Source organism: Leuciscus leuciscus, assembly GCF_965113295.1.
Source record: "Leuciscus leuciscus genome assembly, chromosome: 13".
NCBI classification, from domain to species: Eukaryota; Metazoa; Chordata; class Actinopteri; order Cypriniformes; family Leuciscidae; genus Leuciscus; species Leuciscus leuciscus.
Genome location: NC_138737.1, coordinates 18,351,208 through 18,373,605, shown reverse-complemented (window position 1 = coordinate 18,373,605; position 22,398 = coordinate 18,351,208). Strand labels below are relative to the sequence as shown.

At 36.1% G+C, this 22,398-nt stretch overlaps 3 protein-coding genes across 4 annotated transcripts in view; 2 read left to right on the top strand and 1 right to left on the bottom strand.

Moving 5' to 3' along the window:
* Window positions 1-1,160, top strand: part of rnf180a (ring finger protein 180a) — a gene marked incomplete at its 5' end in the record, with an annotated part of 5,728 nt that extends 4,568 nt beyond the window's left edge. The window contains 2 exons of the mRNA XM_082188037.1: window positions 639-764; window positions 935-1,160. Coding sequence (XP_082044163.1) covers window positions 639-764; window positions 935-1,137 — 329 coding nt within the window. The 3' untranslated portion in view covers window positions 1,138-1,160. The remainder of the gene's footprint in view (window positions 1-638; window positions 765-934) is intronic.
* Window positions 1,161-2,455: 1,295 nt separating this feature from the next.
* rgs7bpa (regulator of G protein signaling 7 binding protein a) lies at window positions 2,456-9,763 on the top strand. 2 transcript variants are annotated; one of them, XR_014210982.1, is made up of 7 exons: window positions 2,456-3,020; window positions 4,558-4,724; window positions 6,153-6,283; window positions 6,895-7,039; window positions 7,331-7,401; window positions 8,361-8,559; window positions 9,003-9,763. XR_014210982.1 is itself a non-coding variant. In XM_082188054.1 (6 exons), the coding sequence occupies exons 1-6, from the start codon at window positions 2,880-2,882 to the stop codon at window positions 8,450-8,452; spliced, it is 747 nt and encodes a 248-aa protein (XP_082044180.1). In that variant the 5' UTR covers window positions 2,457-2,879; the 3' UTR covers window positions 8,453-9,763. The 2 variants fall into 2 exon arrangements, 1 of the variants encoding a protein (XP_082044180.1); XM_082188054.1 differs by having other exon boundaries at window positions 2,457-3,020; window positions 8,361-9,763.
* Window positions 9,470-21,919, bottom strand: c7a (complement component 7a). Its single transcript, XM_082187981.1, has 18 exons — window positions 21,796-21,919; window positions 21,529-21,587; window positions 20,779-20,887; window positions 19,309-19,450; window positions 19,084-19,219; window positions 18,824-18,962; window positions 18,522-18,665; window positions 16,961-17,204; window positions 16,738-16,854; window positions 16,385-16,551; window positions 15,976-16,204; window positions 14,817-14,988; window positions 14,616-14,703; window positions 14,384-14,516; window positions 13,267-13,455; window positions 13,043-13,133; window positions 12,710-12,894; window positions 9,470-11,412 (listed from the first exon to the last, which is right to left on the bottom strand). Exons 1-18 carry the CDS (start codon window positions 21,799-21,801, stop codon window positions 11,228-11,230), a joined length of 2,535 nt encoding a protein of 844 aa, XP_082044107.1. The 5' UTR covers window positions 21,802-21,919; the 3' UTR covers window positions 9,470-11,227.
* Between the last annotated feature and the right edge of the window lie 479 nt (window positions 21,920-22,398).

Below are 22,398 nucleotides of genomic sequence, written 5' to 3'. Positions count from 1 at the left end.
GAAGATAGATTAGATAGATAGATGAGAAATAAGAAAGGATAGAGACTACAAACCCATTATAAATTCCCAAGGGAACCCATGGAGTATTAGGCTTCTGGGTCGGCCCTCAAACAGTTCTGTAAGACAAAGATTAACAGTGCGGAGAAGAAAAGTACTGTGAGAATAGATCTTAAGATGAGATCTGAGGGGAAAAGTTCATGACAGTGAATAATCTACTCAGCAAAGTAGATGTGAATTAAAGGACCTGAGAGTACTGGTGTATAAGAGCTGGAAGAGGATGAAAGAGCTGAGAAAGATGGGTCAAAAAAAGTAAACTAGATATTTACTGCTGAGCTTTATACTGTAGTCTGCTATAGTTTTGCAAGGTAGTGCAATGAAAAGTAAGGAAAATTCCTTTATGTTAACTCAGTGTCTGCTTTTTGACAGTGATTGAACAGAAAAGGCTCTTATTGATTGTCAAACTAAACGTGACATAAAATATAGCAGACAGGATCTGATCTGAGAGATAACTTATGAGATAGATATAATAAATCTAAAATGAGTCTGGGCTTTCTGAAAGTAATGCACTTTAATGCACATTGCATTGAGAGCATTAATGATTCACAGATAAATAAATTCACACATCCCACTCTTCACAGAACTGAACCATACAGCTCGTACGTTCTTCCCGAAGGAATACCTGTCTCGGAAGCTAAATTTCCAGAAAGCGAGCTGTGCAAAATGGCCTCTTCCGAGCTGCCGTAAACTGTTTCGCATTTTCGGAGGTAAAACCATGTCTTAATCTATTTCACCGAATTCCACCATAAATAAACTCTGCAGATTCAGTTGTTATTCTTCATAAGGTATAATGTTCATTGTAATAGTCATTGTGCTTTGTCTTGCTCTCTGTCTTTCTTCCTCTCTCCCACTCTTTATCTATATCTGTCTTTCTTAGGCATTCAAAGGCAGGCAAGTCCAATTGGCAGACGCCAGTTCCCTCACGGGGGCTACAGGCTTGATTCCTTCAACTTTGAGGATGATTCGCATGGCTGGCGATTTGACATGGACATGGTGATCATCTATATATACTCCGTCAACTGGGTCATTGGCTTCATTATCTTCTGCTTCTTCTGCTATTTCTTCTTCCTCTCTTTTTAAAGAGAAGGTGCGAGAAGCTGTCTGCAGTGTTTCTGAACTCTTAGGACAATAGAGAGGTCGGCAAAAAAGGAATAGTATACATCTGCTTCTGGACTATACGTGTAGGAAACGCCAACCGATCATCACAGAGCAAAATGAATCCATGCATTGCAAAGCTTGATGATCGGTTTACCACAAAGATGATTAATGATTTTTGAGTTTGTGGTTTGCCTAACATCTGTTTGCTTTCAATCCGAATTTTGGCCAACTGTGTGCAGCTTAGCATTGATAATCACACGAGTGGACTCTTCATTTCACTTCAAGTTGTATCCACTTGCTTTATATTTAGTGAAGGGTCTTCTCTTACATCTAATTTCCAAAGTGCAGTGCTCAGGTTTGTGAACTAAACTATCCATAACTGCCTGTCAGCTTCTAAACTATCCATAGAATATGCTAAGAATTATAACATCTAATTTAAAACCGTTCTTGTTTGTTTTTACAGTAATTCTCAATTGGCCATAATGGTTATTTGTGTGGTCTCAATAACTTGTTGTCTTAGATAAGTAATTAGACCACTATTACTATGTAAAATAACAGACTTTTGCGATCTGAGATAACTTTTTTTTTTCTTATTTGTTCCATTAAGTTTGCATTTGACATAAGTAACTATAATTTGCTGTTAGCATCATTGTTATGGTCTCCTGGCCACAGATTATTTCAGAGGAAAATTATTTATGTTATTATTATTTTATATTGAGCATATAGATTTTATATTCAAGTAATACTTTTACATGACATTAATTTTATAGGCTATTTACTTAAATTAAATTTTTTTTAAACAATAACATATGAAGCAGCAGAGAAATCTTTAATAGTATAAATCTTTTCCTGCACTTTGATAAATTTCATGTCAAAAGAAAGGTTTTATAATCCTTTGGAAGCTTTGTTCAGTCCTTGTTGTTTAGACATGCTATATTGTTCTATCTCAACTATCTGCATACACATAAAAAATACATTAGAAAATCACAAATGCAGTGGTTTCTCTATAGTGGTTTGCCAGATAACAACACAACAACAGGCTGCCATTAGGTCTAATTGTGCTTCTAGCTTTTTACACAATTAGGATTTATTACAATAAACAGTAGCCTATGATTCAACCACTAAAAGAACATTTCCTATTTAACCAACCATAAGTAGATACTTTACTTCGATTAATGTTTAATAAGCCTCATTTGAGATGGGTGAATCTGAGTTGGTGAGTTGGTGAATCTGTTGCATTAGTATTCTCATCCTATGAGAGTGCAGTATGTTCATCCACGTCATGCCTCAAGCAACTGCACCTATCAAGGTTAGAATAGCGCTCTTAGATCACCTTCTGCTACCTACTCTCAATAAACGCCATATAGAGTGTATCATTTCAACTTGCGGCACATATTAGTCTATCTCAAGTAGCGAGTATTGTCGCGGGGAGGTGTTATTTCTTCGTTGAAGGGCTATACGGGGCATCAAGACATGTTTGCATCTGGTTCTTTGTTATCGCATTTCTCTCTGCTGAAGAAGACGAAACCCTGCAAGGACACTTCAGCTCTCTGCAGGAGTGAATGAAGGTGACTCGGCTTCTGCATCCTGGCGATGCGGAGAGAATCCAGGAGCAAGACACGGGCAGATCGATCAATTGAGTAAGACATTTTTCCAAACGAGTGGCAGCATATTGATCAGTCAGCGTTTTATATCAGGGCAGTTTCTTCACTTGATGTGTATGCATGAGTTCTGCACCGAATGGGCGCAAAAACCGCCCCAGAACTGCCGGGACCATTTTCCAGATCGGCAGTAAGCCCCCGTCCAGAGAGCCGGAGCGCCGGGAGAGCAGCGAAGCTCAGCGTGCTGTAGCGGACTGCAGAATGGTGCGTATGCCTGCGTCATGACCCACAGCATTATTCCAGCTATGATTCCTGCTGATTGTTCAACCACCATTTCAAATTCACGCAGGGTTCTGCAGAAGTGCCAACATCCTAAATGTAAAATGCGACACTAGGGACGTGAAATAAAAAAAAAATGAATGCTTTGGCTTTGAGGTTTAGTGACTTGTCCTATGGTGCTGCGGTAGTTCCAGCTTCCTTTTTCTAACTGATTTTCCTGAAACAACGTTTCATTTGACAGATTATGGCTTGGAGTGAGCGATACTCTATTTTGGGCTAAAACTGCAGCACATTTGTAAAGCTCGTGTGTTGTGTTTGAGGAGTCTTTGCCCCGTTAACAGGCAGAAAGCTTGTGGCAAGCCGTTTTAACATTGACCATGCAGTTGCCTTGAATTTTTGACATTGAATTCTATGTCTATCTGTGGTGCAGATATCAACTGTTCGCTTATGACTAACATGTCTTCCAATTGTTTATTAAGTGCTGGCATTATTTTAAATTTACCAACTATCCTGTATAGTTCATACTCCAGCTTTAGCCTACTTGTTGGAAGTGAATAATTGACATCTGAGCGAAAATATGCAAAATGTTTCCAAGAACAATGTAAGTTACCTGTCACTTTTACTAGTAGTGAGCAAAGACTATAGATATTCAAAGAAAACTGTGTAGCCTACTCATATTACTTATGAATGAGAGAAAGTGCTCGCAATATGGCGGAATAAGTCCTGCCTTCTAAATAAAATAGGCTGGACCAGTCTGAAATGTGAGCATAAGAAACAACATTTATGGGATGGTTTGTGTCAGATTTCACTGGTGATTTCAAATATGAAATTTACTCATAAGCTTGTTGAACAGCTTTGGAGAATTTGATGTTTCCCCATTCAAAGAGTTAGGTGCTGTAGGCTACTTGCATTACTGAAATAGCTGCCCAAGAGGCGTTTCAAAGATGGCCGCCAAGTGAAATTCGTGAGTGAATAAGTGCTAGTTACTAATTGAATAGATACTAGTCAATATTTGAATAAGTAGCCTACTAATATTAAATGAATAATCACTAGTGAAATTAAATAAACATAGTAGTCATTACAAGCAGTGCTCGAAGTGGGCTGGTACACTCACTCTTTCTCTGACCGCCCCGCCCTCAAAGGGCGATTTCAACCGAAATTGAGGAATGTAATTTTTTTTCACTTAGAGCACTGATTACAAGTAATTAAAAATAAGCATTAGTAACATAAAAACAGATACTAGTTAGAGGCATAAATGTTAAAACTGCTTGCCATTGAACGCTTATCCTTTCTACCAAATATTGATAAAAATGGCATGAGCATGTCGCCTGAGGTGCTAAATTGCCTGTTTTTGTGACATTCTCTGTTCAAAATAAAAAAGTCTTGACAAGTTGGATACATGTCATTTCGTCAATGATTAGTCATTTTATTTATCTGCTTCATCCATTTTCAAGGTTAAAATGGTTTTGTGAGCCCTATATTTTCTCAGTTTGTTTGCTTTTGTTTTTCTCTCTTCCATCAGGTTGTCCAGGAGTTCAATACACTTGTGGCCCTCTATAGGGAGTTGGTTATCTCTATTGGAGAGATTTCCACTGATTGTCCCTCTCTTCGTGCGGAAATGCACAAGACGCGCACAAAAGGCTGTGAGATGGCACGGACTGCACATCAAAACCTTTCTGCAATATCAGGGTAAAACATATTTATGTACATTTTTTAAAATATATTTATACATTACATGTTAACATATTGCATTTTAATGTTAGAGGGCCAATGAGACATTTAGCTAAACTTTAGGTGCTTTAGTTTTGTCTGAAATTAATATTTTGTTTTTGATTTACACTTTTTCTTCTTTTTTTATCAAACAGTAATTGGCATGCAGTACCCATGCGGACCCCCTAGGTGTCATGGACCCCCTTTTGAAAACCTCTAGTCATTATTAACTCATTACATCTTATAAGCACGTGAGCTATTATAAAATCGTATCATATAAAATAATTTATATACACATACTTTTACTACTTTTAAAGAAACAATTTTGGTATTTAGATTTAGTACTGTAGTGTGTTACAGTCAATATGACAATTTACCATAGAGAAGAGGGAACAAAGAGCAAACAGTTTGCCTAATGGACACATTACATGATTTATCTTACATGAGTTTGGTGCATATCTCTGTTCCAGGTAATCCAAGAACAGGAAAATAAAGTATCCACCATGTTACAGCATTCCACATGGGAATTACCGAGCAGAAATTAGAGGCGTAGGCTTCTGAGAAATGTGATTTTCTGAGAATTGTCACTGGCCACTGAGCTAATGTGTTTAGAGCTCTAGATTGTTTGTACTTCCTTGTAAACATGCTGCTCAGAAATATTCAAACATCCAATGATTTTGCTGGGATCTTGAATATTGCCATGTTTTTAATGGGCTTCTTATTTGGCCATTAAGTTTCATAAAGACAGTGTCATTTTAATTAGATCCATGGCACGACAAATTAATTTAAACTGCAGCAAAATTGGTGTTAGTGTTGGTAAGTTTGATTCAATTCTGTGAATCAGTTCCGTTACCATTTCACTGAATCAATTCAAAATTCGATTTGCCTCAGTGAGAAATTTTTACAGTAGTCTCCGGTTCACATTTAAAAAATATTTTTGTATTGTTATATCGGGGCATATAAATGAAAATTATTAAATATAATTTTTCCTTGTGTTAATTTAGTGTTAAAGACATGCCATGATTATTTTAACTGTATTTTACCTACTGTACATTAAATATTTAGAATCTACTTGGCAACAATGGCTGTTTAGTTGAAATTATGGTCTTTCAGATGTTTTAAGCAGTTTTAGTGTAAATGATGAATACCAACATATTTAATAACGTCGAAAAACGGAAAAATTCCTAAATATTTGCTTTAGCTATATAGCCCAGAACTGACATCATATGTGTCTGAGACTCGTGATTTCTGTCAGTGGTCACTTGTTGTGGACTGTGAGGCGTATGAAATCAAGGAGGCTGTATGTAACTTGTGAGAAATTAAACATGTTGAAAAGCGCAGGGCACGGGGGGCCAAAACTCTACAGAATCCAGATCTGAGATGCATTATTGGTACTTTTTTTCACAGCCCAGAAGATGGAGAAATACATCCGGAGATCTGCCGCCTCTTCATCCAGCTGCAGTGCTGTCTGGAAATGTACCTGACGGAGATGCTGAAGTCTGTATGTCTGCTGGGATCCCTGCAGCTTCACAGAAAAGGTAATGCTGTGAGGTCACCACACCGGTCACAGGAAATTGACGTTGATGAAGCCTGGCTTGTCAAACTAAAGAACCTTCTAGTGGCTTCATGTTTGCAGGAGTTGATACTGCTAGTTTCTGTGATTTCTATCTGATTTGAGCTTATAAGAAACCGAAAATATGGATGTTCTGGGAGCAGGTTGACTGTTGCCAAGGGGTCAAATTTTGACATGACATATTTTGACCATTTCTATTTCTCTACACAGTCTGCCAGTGATGTCTTACTGTATGTGTATGTCTTACTGTATGTGTTCCAGTCGGGGGCCAGAGGAGAACTGGCCCCCGACTGAGCCTGGGTTCTCCCAAGGTTTTTTTTTCTCCATTAGGTCACCTGATGGAGTTTTAGGACACCATTAGGTCACTTGATGGAGTTTTTCGGTTCCTTGCCACTGTTGCCTTTGGCTTGCTCAGTTGGGGATATTTAATTTAATTTGATCAATCAATAAATTCCTCTTGAAACAAACTTTGTTGTATTATTTTAATTTGATACTGTGAAGCTGCTTTGATACAATCTGTATTGTGAAAAGCGCTATACAAATAAACTTGACTTGACTTGACTTGACTTGTTCCAGGGAAACATTACGCAGGAGGTACTAAGGTAGACGGTAAGAAAGAGGACAGCTCTGACATTCCAATCTTGGAAGACACGTCCTCCACTCCAGCGGACTGTTCGCAGACATACGTCCTGGTGGCCACAGACATTGAGAACATTGAGAGGTGAATAGTCTGAGCTGCTTCACTGAAGGGCCGCTTCACACAGAACGCGTTTTTCCATTCAACTGTGCTACTTTTCTATTGTCGTTGAATGTAAACGCGTGCTAGATGGACGTCTTTAACGGTTGTGCTCACGTCTCACATCTTCTCGATGTTTTTGCGAGAATAAGTTCAGTTCGCGTTTTTTACCACTAAAACGTTTTCTGTGTGAATGGCCCCTGACAGGATCTTTATCTCTCAGTTTTCTTCATCGATAACTGATTGTGAATCTAAATTGGTTCCTCAATGTTCTAGGGACATGACAGAAATGAAAAATCTGCTAAGCAAACTCAGGGAGACAATGCCTTTACCACTGAAGAACCAAGGTAATATCTCAACACTTTCTCATTATTTTGAGGCTTTCGGATTATTTTGGATAATATTGCAGATAAATTCATTAAAAACTTGGCATCAATCTTTCATCAAACAAAATCTTTCAACAATAGCAAAGTCTCAAATTGTTCATATACTACTGTTTTTTGTTGTTGTTGTAGTTGTTGTTTTGAAAGAAGAAGAGCCTTTTGCTCACAAAGGTTGCATTTATTTAATAAAAAGAAAAAAAACGTAATATATTTTAAAATGAAATGTATTCCTGTGGTGCAAAGCTGAACTTTCAGCATTCAGTGCACTCAGTGTCACATGATCCTTCAGAAATCCTTCTAATATGGTGATTTGGTGCTAAAGAAACATTTATTGTTATTCATATTTTTGTTCAAACCGTGACACAGTACATTTTATTCAGGATTCTTTGATGAATAGAACAGTGTTTACTTAATATAACCTTTTGTAACATTATAAATGAATTTACTATCACTTTTCATTTTATAAAGCATACTAGCTGAATAAAATAATTAATTTCTTTCCCCCAAAAAAACACTGACCCCAATCTTTTGAACGGTATTATTTATTTTATATAAATAATATATATTTTATGTACATTTTATTTTTATATTTATTTTAGAAGATTTGCATAGCTATCATTAGTAAGGATAACCTTACTTAATAGGATTATTTGCCAAAAAATTATAATTATTGTGATGATACAGTGGTTTCCACAAAAAGCACAATATTCCCATTTTGTGCACATTTACAATTTATTTTTGCAATATTCTGATTTTATTCCAAAATTAAATTTGCAGCTTAGATAGATTTTTTTTTTACACTTTTGGTAAAATTTAACATGTGGAATTAGAAATAATGTTTAGTTAAATGAATGTAAAACGGCAGACGACTCTTTAAGGATCGCTGTATTAATCTCTATCTGTCTGTTCTTGTATTGATACAGATGACAGCAGTTTGTTGAATCTGACGCCATACCCGTTGGTCCGGCAGAGAAAGCGGCGTTTCTTTGGCCTCTGTTGTCTTGTGTCCAGCTAAAAGCTCTCTCCCAGAATCCAGTCACAAATGACTGCGTTTCCTCACAATGTGTGACACTCACCAATCAACAGTACTACTGCCATTTCTCAAACCAGTGCTTTCTTTTGGTGAGTTCTGTCCAATTTCCTACTGCTATGAGAATAAATAGTAATATCTGTGTAACATCAGTAGTCATACACACACTATATAATATTTGATCAGTGCAACAGATTTTCATTATTAAATGAATGTTTGTCTACATTATGCTTAGTAAAGAAAATGGTTTGTAATATGACTACAGCTATGTTTATCCATACGATTCATATGCTGTGCTTTTTGTCAAGACAGGTGTTGTAATGAGGCGTTCAAGAGTGCTAATTAGAGCAAAGGTTATGATGTTTAACATTTACGATGCTTATTTTTTTTAATACTGCACAACATGAGTGAATGTGGTATCTGTTGTTTCTTTTGATCTGCTTTTTTTTTTTGGTTGCTGTTACAATATTTTTACTACAGTATTATTTAGTCTTCCATAAACCGAAATCCTGTAACTTTTTTCTTTTTGTTTCAGCCTTTAGGAGTATAAAATACCTGAAGAAGCCTTTGTAAATAAAGAATATATCTATAAATTGACATTTTAGAGATGTACATATACAATGTAAACCTAGCGCTCTGAATTATTTTTCAAAACTGTGATTCCTTTAAAGAGATTGTCAGTAAAGGATGGCATGTCTGTCCATCTGGTGTGATATAAGTCCAGATTGGAGGGGCTCAGCATGGGTCTTGCTTATTAATAACAGTTCTAAATGTGTCAGGCATGGTGAAGATACTGTAGTGTTTATGAAAAGGCACAGTGTCGTTTTACATTGGTAATAAACCTTTTTTTAATGATTTAACAAAACTGGAACTTTGTGTCTCATATTAAAAATGATATTTTATTCAGCATATAATATACCATGATGAGTTAAGAAAAGATTCAGAAATCAAATCAGTGGAATAATAAAAGTCATTATGAATTTAAGTTACCCTCTTTTCAGATAAAAGTGTTTGAAAATGTTTTATTTAGATAAAAACCACTTGATAGCCATGCTGTTTTCCACGATTCTCCGAACAATCTTGTGACAGGTCACAGGCTCTTATTTCAACGCACAAACAATGTCTCTCATTAAAATATCCCTTTTGGATCTCAGTCAGTTACAGGTAATTGGATTTGTTTGCACATTAATAGGGAGGCTGTGAAATCACACCTGGCAGCAGTGCCTACCCTTTTACTTTCTCAGAGCAATGTGAAAGCAGTAATGGAGGATGCAAAACAACAACAACAACAAAAACTTTACAAGAATGGACATGGTTTTCAGGTTAATTATTTGGCTGCAATGCCTTCGCTGGACAAGCTGTTGGCGGGAATCTGGGATGTCAGGAGTTTGGCAAGACGTCTGGATCTGGCTGAATAGGACGCTGTTCTGAGAACAGTCGCTTTAAATTGTGCAGTAATGCTTTTTTGGTAACACTTTACAATAAGGTTCATTAGTTAACATTAGTTAACTATCTTAGTTAACATGATCTAAGAATGAACAATACTTCAGCATTTGTTAATCTTAGTTAATATTAATTTCAGCATTTACTAATACATTATTAAAATCAAAGGTTGTATTTGGTAACATTCGTTAATGCACTGTGAACTAACATGAACAAACAATGAACAGCTGAATTTTTATTAACTAATATTAAGAAAGATTAATAAATACTGTAACAAATGTATTGCTCATTGTTAGTTAATACATTAACTAATGTTAACTAATGAACCTTATCATAAAGTGTTACCGCTTTTTTGCTGGTTATTAGGCTAACCAAAGGAAGTGGATTGAGGGAATGTCTGAAAATGATTCAAAAAATGACCTTAAAGTCTTGGTGAGATGCCCATCTTTAAAAAAAGAAAGCTTCAAAATCAAAATGAGAGTTTAGCCTTAAAGGAACACGCCAACTTTTTGGGACTTAATCTTATTCACCGTATCCCCCAGAGTTAGATAAGTCCATACATACCCTTTTCATCTCTGTGCGTGCCGTAACTCTGTCTGACGCACCCACCGCTAGCCTAGCTTAGCACAAAGACTGGAGGTAAACGGCTCCAGCTAGCATACTGCTCCCAATAAGTGACAAAATAACGCCAACATTTTCCTATTTACATGTTGTGATTTGTATAGTCACAGGGTGTACAAATAACAAGAAACCCAGAAACAAGTTGAACCCTGAATCATCAATGGGTTTTTTGAATGTTTTTTTTTGGTTAAATGCCTGAAATAGGGTCTGTGGTGAACACAAGCTCAAGATATTTTCACATTTATTTGACATAAAATACATCAGTAATACCTTGTGATTTTTTAAAGCCGTGATATAGTTTGTTTATAGTCTAGCTTTAGCTTTTTAATTCTGGTGATTGTAGGAGGTTTTTTAAATTCAAAAATCAGTTTTTATTCAAGTTGTGTTCAGATTATCATTTAGCTTATAAGATTAGCTTATTTTCTGCAAATATCCAAAAGCCAATAGAAAAATCGTATTGTTTTTTTGTCGAAAGAACCAGTATGATGCTAACTTACAGTCTGGCCTACAAAAACACATCATCACTGCTGTGCTCTATTCTTTTCCCCAGCCCAAACTTCCTGTTAATGGAAAATATGTCAACACAAGAAAGAAAACTGCACTTGTCACTTTTCTTTTAAAAAAGAATGCAGGAATCCTTCTTAGAGTACAGCATATATGGTTACACTATATAATTCGTTTGTGAGCCTTTTAAGTTTATGACTGACAAGGTTGAATGCTGACAATGTGGACAGTCTCTCCTCTGCATTTCCTCACGCCCGCCTCACATTCTGTCATTGTCACTGGCGCAGACGCTCCTTCCTGCTGCACACACACATGGATCCAGGCGTCCGGGGATGAACATTCCTCACTTGTCTTGCAACGGCAGCTGTTCGTTTGCTCTACAACGACATGATTGTTACAACATTTTAGTCTTTAAAAATAGCACTTTCCTGACTAGGTTCAAAAAGACATTAGCAAGGAATTTTCAAATGTTTTTTTTTTTTAAGGCAGTTTTCAATGTTTGTGGTTAGCATTACTTAAAGTGACTTTCATACTTTTTTTTAAAACATGCACAATGCTTTCAAAATTCATGTTTGAGTTGACAGAACTCAAACATGAATTTTTAAAGCATTGTGCATGCTTTAAAAACTTACGATGCTAAATTCATGTTTGGGTTTATGAGAGTGTGTAATTTATGTTGTAAAACTAAACTTGGACGTTTTGTCGAAAGTCAGGTCGTGTTAACCACAGACTTTATTTTTCCCATTTTAAAAAATAAACACTACCGGTCAAAGGTAGTTTATTTTTATATTAAGATTAAATATAATAATTTGAATTATTACGATTTTTCCGTTTTTGAAAGAAGTCTCTTATGCTCACCAAGGTCGCATTTATTTGATACAGTAAAAACGTTAATACAATTACAACTGTTTTTTATTTGAAAATACTTTAAAATGTAATTTATTTCTGTGATGGCAAAGCAGAATTTTCAGCATCATTACTCCAGTCTTCAGTGTCACATTATCCTTTAGAAATCATTTTAATATGCTGATTTGCTGCTCAAGAAACATTATTATCATCAATGTTGAAATGTTGTTTTTGAGGCTCAATATTCTTATTGAAACTGTGATACACTATTATTTAAAAGTTAGGGGTAAGTTCGATTAAAAAAAGAAAAGAAATTAATATTCACCATTATTCAGCAAAGATGCATTCAATTGATCGAAAGTGACAGTAAATACATTTTAATGTTACAAAAGATTCATATTTCAAATAAATGCTGCTCTTTTGAACTTTCTATTCATCAAAGAATCCTAAATTAAATGTATCATGATTTGAACAAAAATATTACGCAGCAGAAACGGCTTTAAACATTAATGATAATAATAAGAACCATTGTTAATAAATGAGCACCAAATATAATGATAATAACTGAGCACCAAACCAGCATTTTGATTTCTGATGATTTCTGAAGGATGATGTGACACTGAAGACTGGAGTAATGCTGCTGAAAATGCATTACAGGAATAAATAACATTTGAAAATATATTAAAATAGAATATATTTATATCAGTGTAACCTGACACTCCGATTTCTGTCTGCAATGTAATACTGGTGTAAGACACAATGTCACATTTACTAAAATTCAGATATGATGTGTGCCATTATTTGATCTTGTTTTGTACAACCCCTCACCATCACAACTCTCCCAGATGGTGCAGTGTGGACAAGCAGTGGATGAGCGTTGTATCCACTGGCAGGCACTGTCTTCAGCAAGGGTGTACTGGTGTCCCAGACAGCGCATGGCCTGTACTTTACACAGACTCAGTCTCTGCGACCGACCGCGCTTCACATCAGTGGCACATATCTCCAAGGAAGACCTGCAAAAACACAAACATTTATTAAACGGAAAAGTAGAACATTTGTGGGATTTGGTGGATGCTTGTGTAGAAATGCCTTTCTGACATTTGCATGTGTTTTATGTGGCATTTGTGTTGTGTAATGCTAATGGACTGCCTGGGAACATACTTGCACTCGTGGGGTACTTTACAGACACATTTATCCTTTGCCAGGTTCTCCCACGGCTGGCATTGCACTGACACAGTGGTCGAATTAAAAACTAGTGAAAAAACATAATCACATTTTCAATACATTTCAATTAATCAAATGTCCTTGTAAGAGTTGTCCCTTCCCTTTAAAGCTAAGTAATGTGTTCATCCACATTTTCTTCACTCTGAATTACTGTACAAGACCTGTGAGACAGCTGGTTTCTTTTGGTTGTGGTGACCAGGAGAGGCCAGCGTTGCACTGAATCTCAGCCGGACCCTCTTTGACTTTCCCCTCGGGACAGGAAAGCGAGACAGCCTCACCGATGTTATAGGCAAGCTTCCATGGGCTTCCGGTGACATCTGGAGGAAGCTGAGGTCGATCACACAGTGTTTCTGCAGACATATTATAGTTTCTTTCTCATATCTTTGAAATGTAAAATATTAAAATGTAAATAAAATTAATTGATCAAATAATAACATTTCATTAAATATTTATAAATAACAATTGCATAATATAAAAATATAGTTATATTAAGTATTTAAATCATATAATAGTACTAATGAAACATAGTTCCCTTTCAGTCGGTCAGTCTGGCGTACATCTACATTCTCTTCAAATGTAGGCTATAAAAAAATTACTTATATAAAAATACATCATGTAAGTTATTATATTTATATTATTTTATATTTACATGAAACACAAATAAGCTCATAAGCTCCTCAATAATGAATGAATCATTAAGTATTCATGAAACATTGTTGTTCTAAAATGTATGCATATTTTCAATAATAATTATATACATAATATACAATACATCACATTAAAATGATCGTTATTTTAAGTAATTATATCATCTAGTATTTATTAAACATGGTTTCCCAATCTCTAAAATGTATATTTAAAATCATTAAAACAATAGTAATTATTATATACATTATATAAAATACAGCTTTCAGAACTACAGGTATTGTACATTTATATAATTTAATATTTATATGAAATAAAAAATTATCTCAAAGAATGAACGGATGATTGGCTCACTAATGAATTAATGATTATTTATGAAACGTGTCTGTAAAATGTATAAATAATATTTTAAATGATAATTATAGACAATTTCAAATGCATAATAGAAAAACTATAGTTAGCCTATCATATTGTGCATTTACATTATATAATTGAACTTTTATATAAAATATATAAATAATGACAAAGTACATCAGTAATGCTAAACACACCATCAACATAAAACTCAAAAGTACACTGAAAATGGATACTAACATCAGCATTCAACAGCTCCAAAAAGTCATATACACTCACTCTCGCACTCTATTTGATATCGTAACCAGTCTAGGTTTTCTTTGCATTCTGCTATAGGATCTCCAATCAAATGATAACCTTCAATACATGCATACTCAATCTTACTGCCCACTGGATATGCATCTTTGGGGTACTGCAATTGGCAGAAGAGAACAACATTATAACACATCCCAAATACATATTCAATCACAGTTGAGTGGAGGATACATGTATTTCATATAATCATTATTACCAAAACAAACCCATTAGCAAGGAAGGGTGGTGTTTTACAACTTTCCCTGGGTGTGACTGAATCATCAAAGCAGTGAGGCTCCATTGTGCTGAAAATAGGTCAAAACCAATAAGTCAGGCTTCCACACAGTGGCAGTGTTGTTGCACAGTTTCATTCTCTGGGTCTCTACTTTCAGAGAACCAGGCTAGTGACCTTCCTCACCGTAGGTAATCTAATTCCTCCGCATCATCACATGCTGTCCTCTCCACAGCATTCCCAATACAGTCCCTGCCGCCCGAAGGAGCCGGACGACTGCAGGAACGGCTCCGGCTTTTCTGTCCTTCCCTGCAGGTGCTCCATGAAGACCAACAGGCCCAGTCTCCATGAATCACTCCTAAGATACAAAGATATTAACTGGACACTTAAAAATAACTAGTGACCCCAAACAATATTTAGGAACCGGTACTTACGCTACACTTTAAAAGGTAACAATTTATTTTGATGGTCCACTTCAGACATACTATAATAGACTAAGTAAATGTGCAACTACATGTCAACCAGCCATTAGAGTATTAGAAGATGTCTGCTTAATATCTGCTAACACTTTATTTTAATGGTCCCTCAACAGACATACTGACTATAAGTAACTTTGTAGCTACGTCAACTTATTTTACTAACCCTAACAGTCTACTAATACTCTAATGTGATTTAGTTGACATGTAGTTGCAAATGTACTTATAGAATGTCTAAAGTGGACCATCAAAATAAATGGTAAACTTAAAAATTAAGCATGTACATTTTTACTGCACATACAACAATATTATGCATCCACTAAAATCAGAAAAAGTGTGATAATAATAATACCAATTATTATTATTAAAATAAGTTACAATTTATAAATTAATAAAAATTAAATGTATAAAATATACATTTATTAAAAAATATACACAATAATGTAAGCTTTCTAAAGACGATAACTCATGAAATGAATCACAATATTTATTTTATTCTATTGAAAGCCATGTTTTTTCTCTCTTCATGTTTATACAGTGAACAGTGCTCTAAAGGTGGGTAGAAAAAAAAACTGTAATTTAATGTAAAAAGGTTTTTCTATATGAAAACTCCCAGGGAAGTTGCAACACACACATGATGTGCAACTCATAAACATTAAAAAATGTTGCCGAATTGGTGGCGAATTTGTACATGATTTCATACAATCTGCTTTAAGGGTGAATCTTTATGCTTGCTTTTTCATCTTTTTGTATGACTCAAATTGTACAAATTCATACAAAATCACCAGCTTGTATGAGTTGGGGGTCTGTTGCATCAAAAAGTTTGAAAACCGCTGATTTATATCATTTTTATGCAATAATTTCTGTACCTGGCTGTTCATCTTCTGGAGTCCCTTGCTCACACGCCTGGCCTTTGGTGCCTGGTTTACACACACACTTACAGATATCATTGTCAAGCACACGCAGCCCGTTGTTCTGGCATTCTCTGCAGTGGCATGGGTGTTTCTCGTTGAGGTAAGTCTCAATTGCACGCTTTAGGTGATGCTTTTTCACCCCTGCACACGGGACCTCTTTCACCAGCTCATGGAGAGATCTGAGCTGAACAAATCAGAAATTCACACACATAAGAATGAATGTGCTCCTTTGCAAATAGGTCAGTTTATGGCAGGTTAACAAAGGCTTCAATTATGTTCTATGATTAACATAACATTCACTCTATGTTATGATAACAAACTTTGCATACAATAACCATATTTTAACAATCGTTTCCAAACAAACCTTCGTTTTGATGACTTTTGGAAAGTTCTTTACTGAACCCGACCACTGCGAGAACATCCTGCCATTCTCCAGGGGTGTGTTTTTGTTTAACATTGACAATTGTGCAATATATCCAGGAGCTCCGCCAATAATATTTGTGGTCATATCATTTTTTTGTATGCTTTCATCTGTTTGGGAGACATTTTAAAAACAACTGAGTATTATTGTACAGTACACTGAGTGTTTACAGAAACTAGTTTGAAAGTATCGCAGATGCATGTATAATTTAGCGCCATTTTCTGCCAAAAGTGAAAGAAAGCTTCAGTTGAGCATTCATGGCTTGATTTTGCTTTTATTTTTTCTAAATGACTTACAGACATTTTGGACATGGTTAAGAGTTTGTTCACTGCACTTTTCTGTGGTCCACCTGATGATAAACAGGACCGAATGGGACGTTTTGACACAATGTTTATAGTCTCGTTGGATAGTTACTATGTAAAAAAGAAAACAACCGACAATTGTTAGACAATGCAATGATCTTGAATGACAAATACTCTTCTCAAGTGAAATGAATATGTGACATACAGTATCACTTACGCAATTTATGCATGTCATCTTGGCTGGCCGCCATAAATAATCTAAACTGGCCCCCAAGAGTGCCTTCTGAAATATAGTGGGTCCCAAATCTCTCCAGCACTTTGTAGTAGGCAGCATAATCGTATGCGACAGGCAAGGAGCGCAGAGCTTTCCAAAACTCTTCTGAAAGTGGCAGATATTCTGGGGCCTGGTTCTGGAACTGGGCCACGTCCACATCACTCTTCATGATCAGCAGATTTTTGGACTGAAGGGTGAACAAAGTTTCATTTTTAAATATTTTGGCATGTGTTCTCATTGACTTCAAAATATTTAAAAGCCACAGCAAATTCAGAGATTGTTAGGCTTAACCTTAAATGAATGTCTAAAACCCCAGGTTGACTGGTAACCCAAATCTAAATATGTAATTTGTTAACATTTGCTAATGCAACAAACTGTGAACAATATTTTTTTTGTACAAAATGGATTAAACTGTTTTTAATACACAATTAACAAATGCATAGATTAATAAATGCAAGTATTGTTTAGTTTAAGACACCTGTCTGATAACTAATGTTAATTAATCTGACCTTATTGTTAAGAGCTACCAAGCCACATTAAGGGTTAGGAAAGACTTTTGTTTTGAAAGGGGTTAACACTGTTTTTAAAGTCCCAATGAAACAGAAGTAGTGACAGATCTTTTCTTCCAAATTGTGCATACAAATTTAAGGGTGTATTCACACAAGGAAAGTCCAATAGTTCACTTGCTTTGGTCCGGACCAAATAAAATGTTTGTTTTTTTGGTCTGGTACGGTTCGCTTTCACACTGCTCTTTTTGCAAGTGAACCAAAATTTGTAAACAAAACCACACGTGTGCTAAGGTCATCCATTCATTGGACAAGGATTCTCAAGTAGGGAAATCAGGAAGTGCAAAAAAAAGGCTTTTACAATCGATTGCTGTATTCACACCTGCCCAAAAGGTCCGCACCAAGGGTGGAAACGAACTAGAGTTCGATTCAATCGAACCAAACAAGGCAGGTGTGAATACACCCTTACATAGGCCTACAAATTGTACATAAAAGTGTATCGGATTATCAAAAAAGAAACATGTTGAGCCAAGACTTGGTTCTATGCATTAATTGTTGATTGGATTTTGAGATGTGGATGTTGTACTCAAGTGGAGAAAGATGAACGTGAGCTAGTAAGGAAGAGGTTTAAGCCGACCGAGGCTGCATCTGAAATTGCATACTTCCCTACTCTATAGTAGGCGAAAAGCAGCACATGTAATAAACCACAACAATCCAATCAATACTTGATGAGCAAAATCAAGTCCCGCCCTACATTTTTTCTTGTTCAGGAAGATGTTTCACTTGGATATACAGTACGTCACAATAGGGAAGAAAAGACTATTGCAACTTCTGTTTCATACCGACTTTAACACATCACATGCTCATTGCTGTACTTTGCTGTACACAGCTCAGACTAAGGATAAAGTGCGAAATATGGAACACACCCAAATATTACGTTAACCCAGGGTTATGTGAAAGTCTATATTATATAGTGAATATGTTGTAGCATACAGTACCTGTGACTGAAACAGCTCATCATGAAAGACATAATCATCATGCCCGTAATCTGTGCCTGTTGTTCTTGCATGTTTTTCTCTGTGATCGAGGTAGTGCCAAGAACTGCTATAGGATTCATCTGTAAAATCACTTTTTGCTGTGACCTGGCAAAAACAAATGTAGAAACTGTGACAAAAGATTTTTCCTTTTTTTCTTGAGAAATCCCTCGATTTTTTTTCTTGCATTGGTAACATATGTTCATCTTTTTGTATCTAATCAGACATTTTTATGTTAGAATAGTAAATTGTGATATTTCTATTGCCTGGAAAGTGTATCTGAGGACACTTTGGGGAAGTCTATATAGGTCCATATGATCTCCACTAAAGGTCTTTCTACACAGTCCTCCAAAGCTCTTAGTGTTGATAACTGTTCCTCTTGCCTCTTTCCTCACTGCATCAAACCTATAGTGCAAACATACACAATCATAGTGGCATTAGATATTGGGGTGTGTGTCTGTGTTTATGTAAATGCATTATTGTATTGGATATGGAATCAAGCAGTTGACAAATATCATTACATTACCCTTGACCAGTGAGCTCTACGTTTGGTGGAGGTTTTTGCAGGTCACAGATCTCTTTACTGTCACATTTCTGCTCATCTGAGCCATATTCACAGTCATGATCTCCATTGCATACCAGAGACTGGCTGATACATTTCCCTTAAGATAAATAAGTAAAAAGAGATGTCTCAAATAACTTTGTAAAGACTTTAAAACAGTTAAAAGTGGAAATGTATCAAAATAATTACCGGACTGGCATCTGAACCGTTCTCCACAGCCCTCCTCTAGGGGACAGACCTTAGTCGATGTGCAGGATTGTGTGCGAGTTGAGCTCACAGTGCAAGGCTGACCACCAAACTGAGAGTAGACTGCAATGGAGCGGATCTGTGTCTGTAATGTCCCCAGAAAGTGCCTCCGACATGTCAGTATAATAATGCATTTTTTTTAACGGCGCCTTTCATAACACCCAAGGTAACCTTACAAGCAAACAAAACAGTAAAAAATTTAATAAAAAAAAACAAAAAAAAACACAATAAACAAAACCCATTAGCATCACACAATACAACAACATAACAGCACACATGCATCATAGATACAGTAGAATACAGTACAGGCTAATAAAAGCAGGTAATAAAAAAGCCTGGGTAAAAAGAGGCAACTTTCGTTTAAAAGCATAATTTGAATGGAAACGCCACTTTTAAGTTTGACCGTATTTTCGTTTTCGGTCAAATTGCCTTTTGAATGGGAGTGCTTGGGGCACTACTATGATAGCATCAAAAATTGAAAGGCTCGCTACAACATGAAACTTTGCTCAAAGTATCACCAGGGGCTCTACACATGAACTGGAGCATTGAGAACATTGTTTGTGTACACAGAGTTTACTAAAAAGAAAGATTTTGAACAACTCACTGTAGAATGGCAATGTCCGCCGGCATTTTGACAGTAACAATTTTTGTGAATGTGAGAAGCAGAATTTTGAATTCAATGTTATACTTAACTGGAAGCCAGTGTAGTCGCTGCAAAATCCACGAGTTCAAACTTACAAATAAGTCAGATAAATGGTATGTGTATTTGGCGTGCTGTCCGAGGAGAGGGCTCAAAGCTCGGTATTTGGCCCGAACCCAGAGTACTCCCCCCGTATTCCTGGCTGTGGTAGGAACAAGCTAAGAATGAGGAGTCGGGGTGGTGGAGGGATGCTAAAAAACTGGTCAGAGTAGATATTGTGCCTACAAGTACCTCGGTTTTATCACTATTGAGTTTTAAAAAGTTAGCTGAAAGCCAATCCTTAATTTCAACTAAACAGCTGGAGAAAGAAGGTGGAGGAAAAGATCCACAGGGTTTTGAAGACAGAGCTGGGTGTCATCAGCGTAACAGTGAAAATGGATACCATATTTGTGTCATCAGCGTAACAGTGAAAATGGATACCATATTTCCTGAAAATATGGCAGAGAGGGAATAAATAGATAATGAATAGAAGCAGGCCCAAAACAGAACCCTGAGGAACACCAGTGTTAACTGTAGATGGTTTCTTGATCGGAATTTTTAAGTGTGCGCCCAGAGAGATATGATATAAACCAAGACAGGGTTTATACAGATACTGCAACTGCATTTCAGCAAATGTATTTAGTGCACAAGACTGCATGCAGTTATTTAGTGTAAGATAAATGTACACTCAATGACACATGTTAAAAAGGACAAAAACATAACACTCATCCCACCTGTGTTTTGGAGCAGCCATCGCAGGCTGACCAGCTTCCAGGGGACCAGGGTCCCCACTGGCAGTGCACAGGTTCAGACACAGACCTAATGGACCTCACTGACACTGCCCTGATTCAGGAGCAAGCTCAATGTAAGTATGTCTTCAGAAACATCAAATATGGTATATATGTACAGAGGCCACAAAAGTATTTGGATAATTTAACAGTATAAAAAAATATCAAACCAAGTGGCATCTGCAAACAAATGACACTGATGTATTTCTCAGAACTGACTTTGCTTTTCTCAATTGTTTTTGCTATTACTTTTTATCGGTAATACAATGACTTTTAAACTGGTCTCAAGTCAGTTCTCTTCAAGATCACAAGGGTGTATTACAGTAACCACATAGTAGTTCATCATGTTTACTATGCATGTGTCACAACACATTCAAATTCATCTATAATAAAAAATATATATAGTTTTATCAAGTAACTTTTTTTAAACGTGTGCTTGTAAAACTTTCTTTCAATTAAATGTTCAGTTTGACATTTTGTAATGTTGTTATATAATGCAATGACATTTTTAAGTGTGTCTTCAGTGTCCAAAAACTTTTTGGGAACTCTGTTTATGTACACTGTATGTTGCATACTAACATTAAATCTCTAAATAACAAATGCATAAACAATTTGCATGTATGCATATGTTAGACGCTTTTAACTCCAGCGATTTAGATATTTGTTGTAAGGGCAAATATGTTTTCAGTTACTTACTGTGTAATTGCTACTGAAGACAACAGAGAGACAAGGAAGATCCCGTGCAGGAACACACACTGAGAACAAAGTTAACTAAAGTTTTCCTCCTAATAATTTTGTGTCATACAGTTAAATAAAAATAAAAAATGCATTTGATAAGCTTGACAATTAAAGCTCATCATTTGTGTCAGTATAAACTTAAAACACCAAGCTTTAAAAGTATGTTTTTAGTGGTCCATTAAAATGATGCAGGAATGTACCTGTTGAAAAATCAAGAGTGCTTACCTTCATTGTAATAATCTAAAGCAGCATGCGCATTTCTCTCCAAACTGTTTGTCTTTACTGTGTGCAAGCAGCATTGAGAAACACTCCCAGTCTGTGTCTTATCTCGCTAAAACAAGTCATGAGCGGGAAATGGTCATTTCTCTGCCAATGAATGCTTGTAACAACACAATCCTCATTTCACTGGAATGTGAGCGAGGCCTAGGAGATAGAAAGAGCACATAAATCTCTCTAATGACTCTAGAGGATTTATGGCTTATGCTAGGAATTAAACGGTCAGTTATGGATGTCCATTTGAGAACATAGACAGATTAAATCATGTTCGCTCAGGTAGTTGTCATGCTTCTAATGAGAATCAGCCATCTGCATTGGATTCTCTGTCAAGGTACACACAATAAACACTTGATGGAGACAAAGCGCCATTTTACGGCCAATCCTGCTTCAAATGTGCAGTATTTAATACATACAGTAGCCTCTGTTGGATATTCAGATGTCTTGTTTAGCAACTGGAAAGGTCACTGTTTTTAAAAGTCAAATCTCCTGATGAATCTCCTATAAGAAAATGACAGTGCTTTCCCAGCACATAGATGACTTTGTGAATAATAA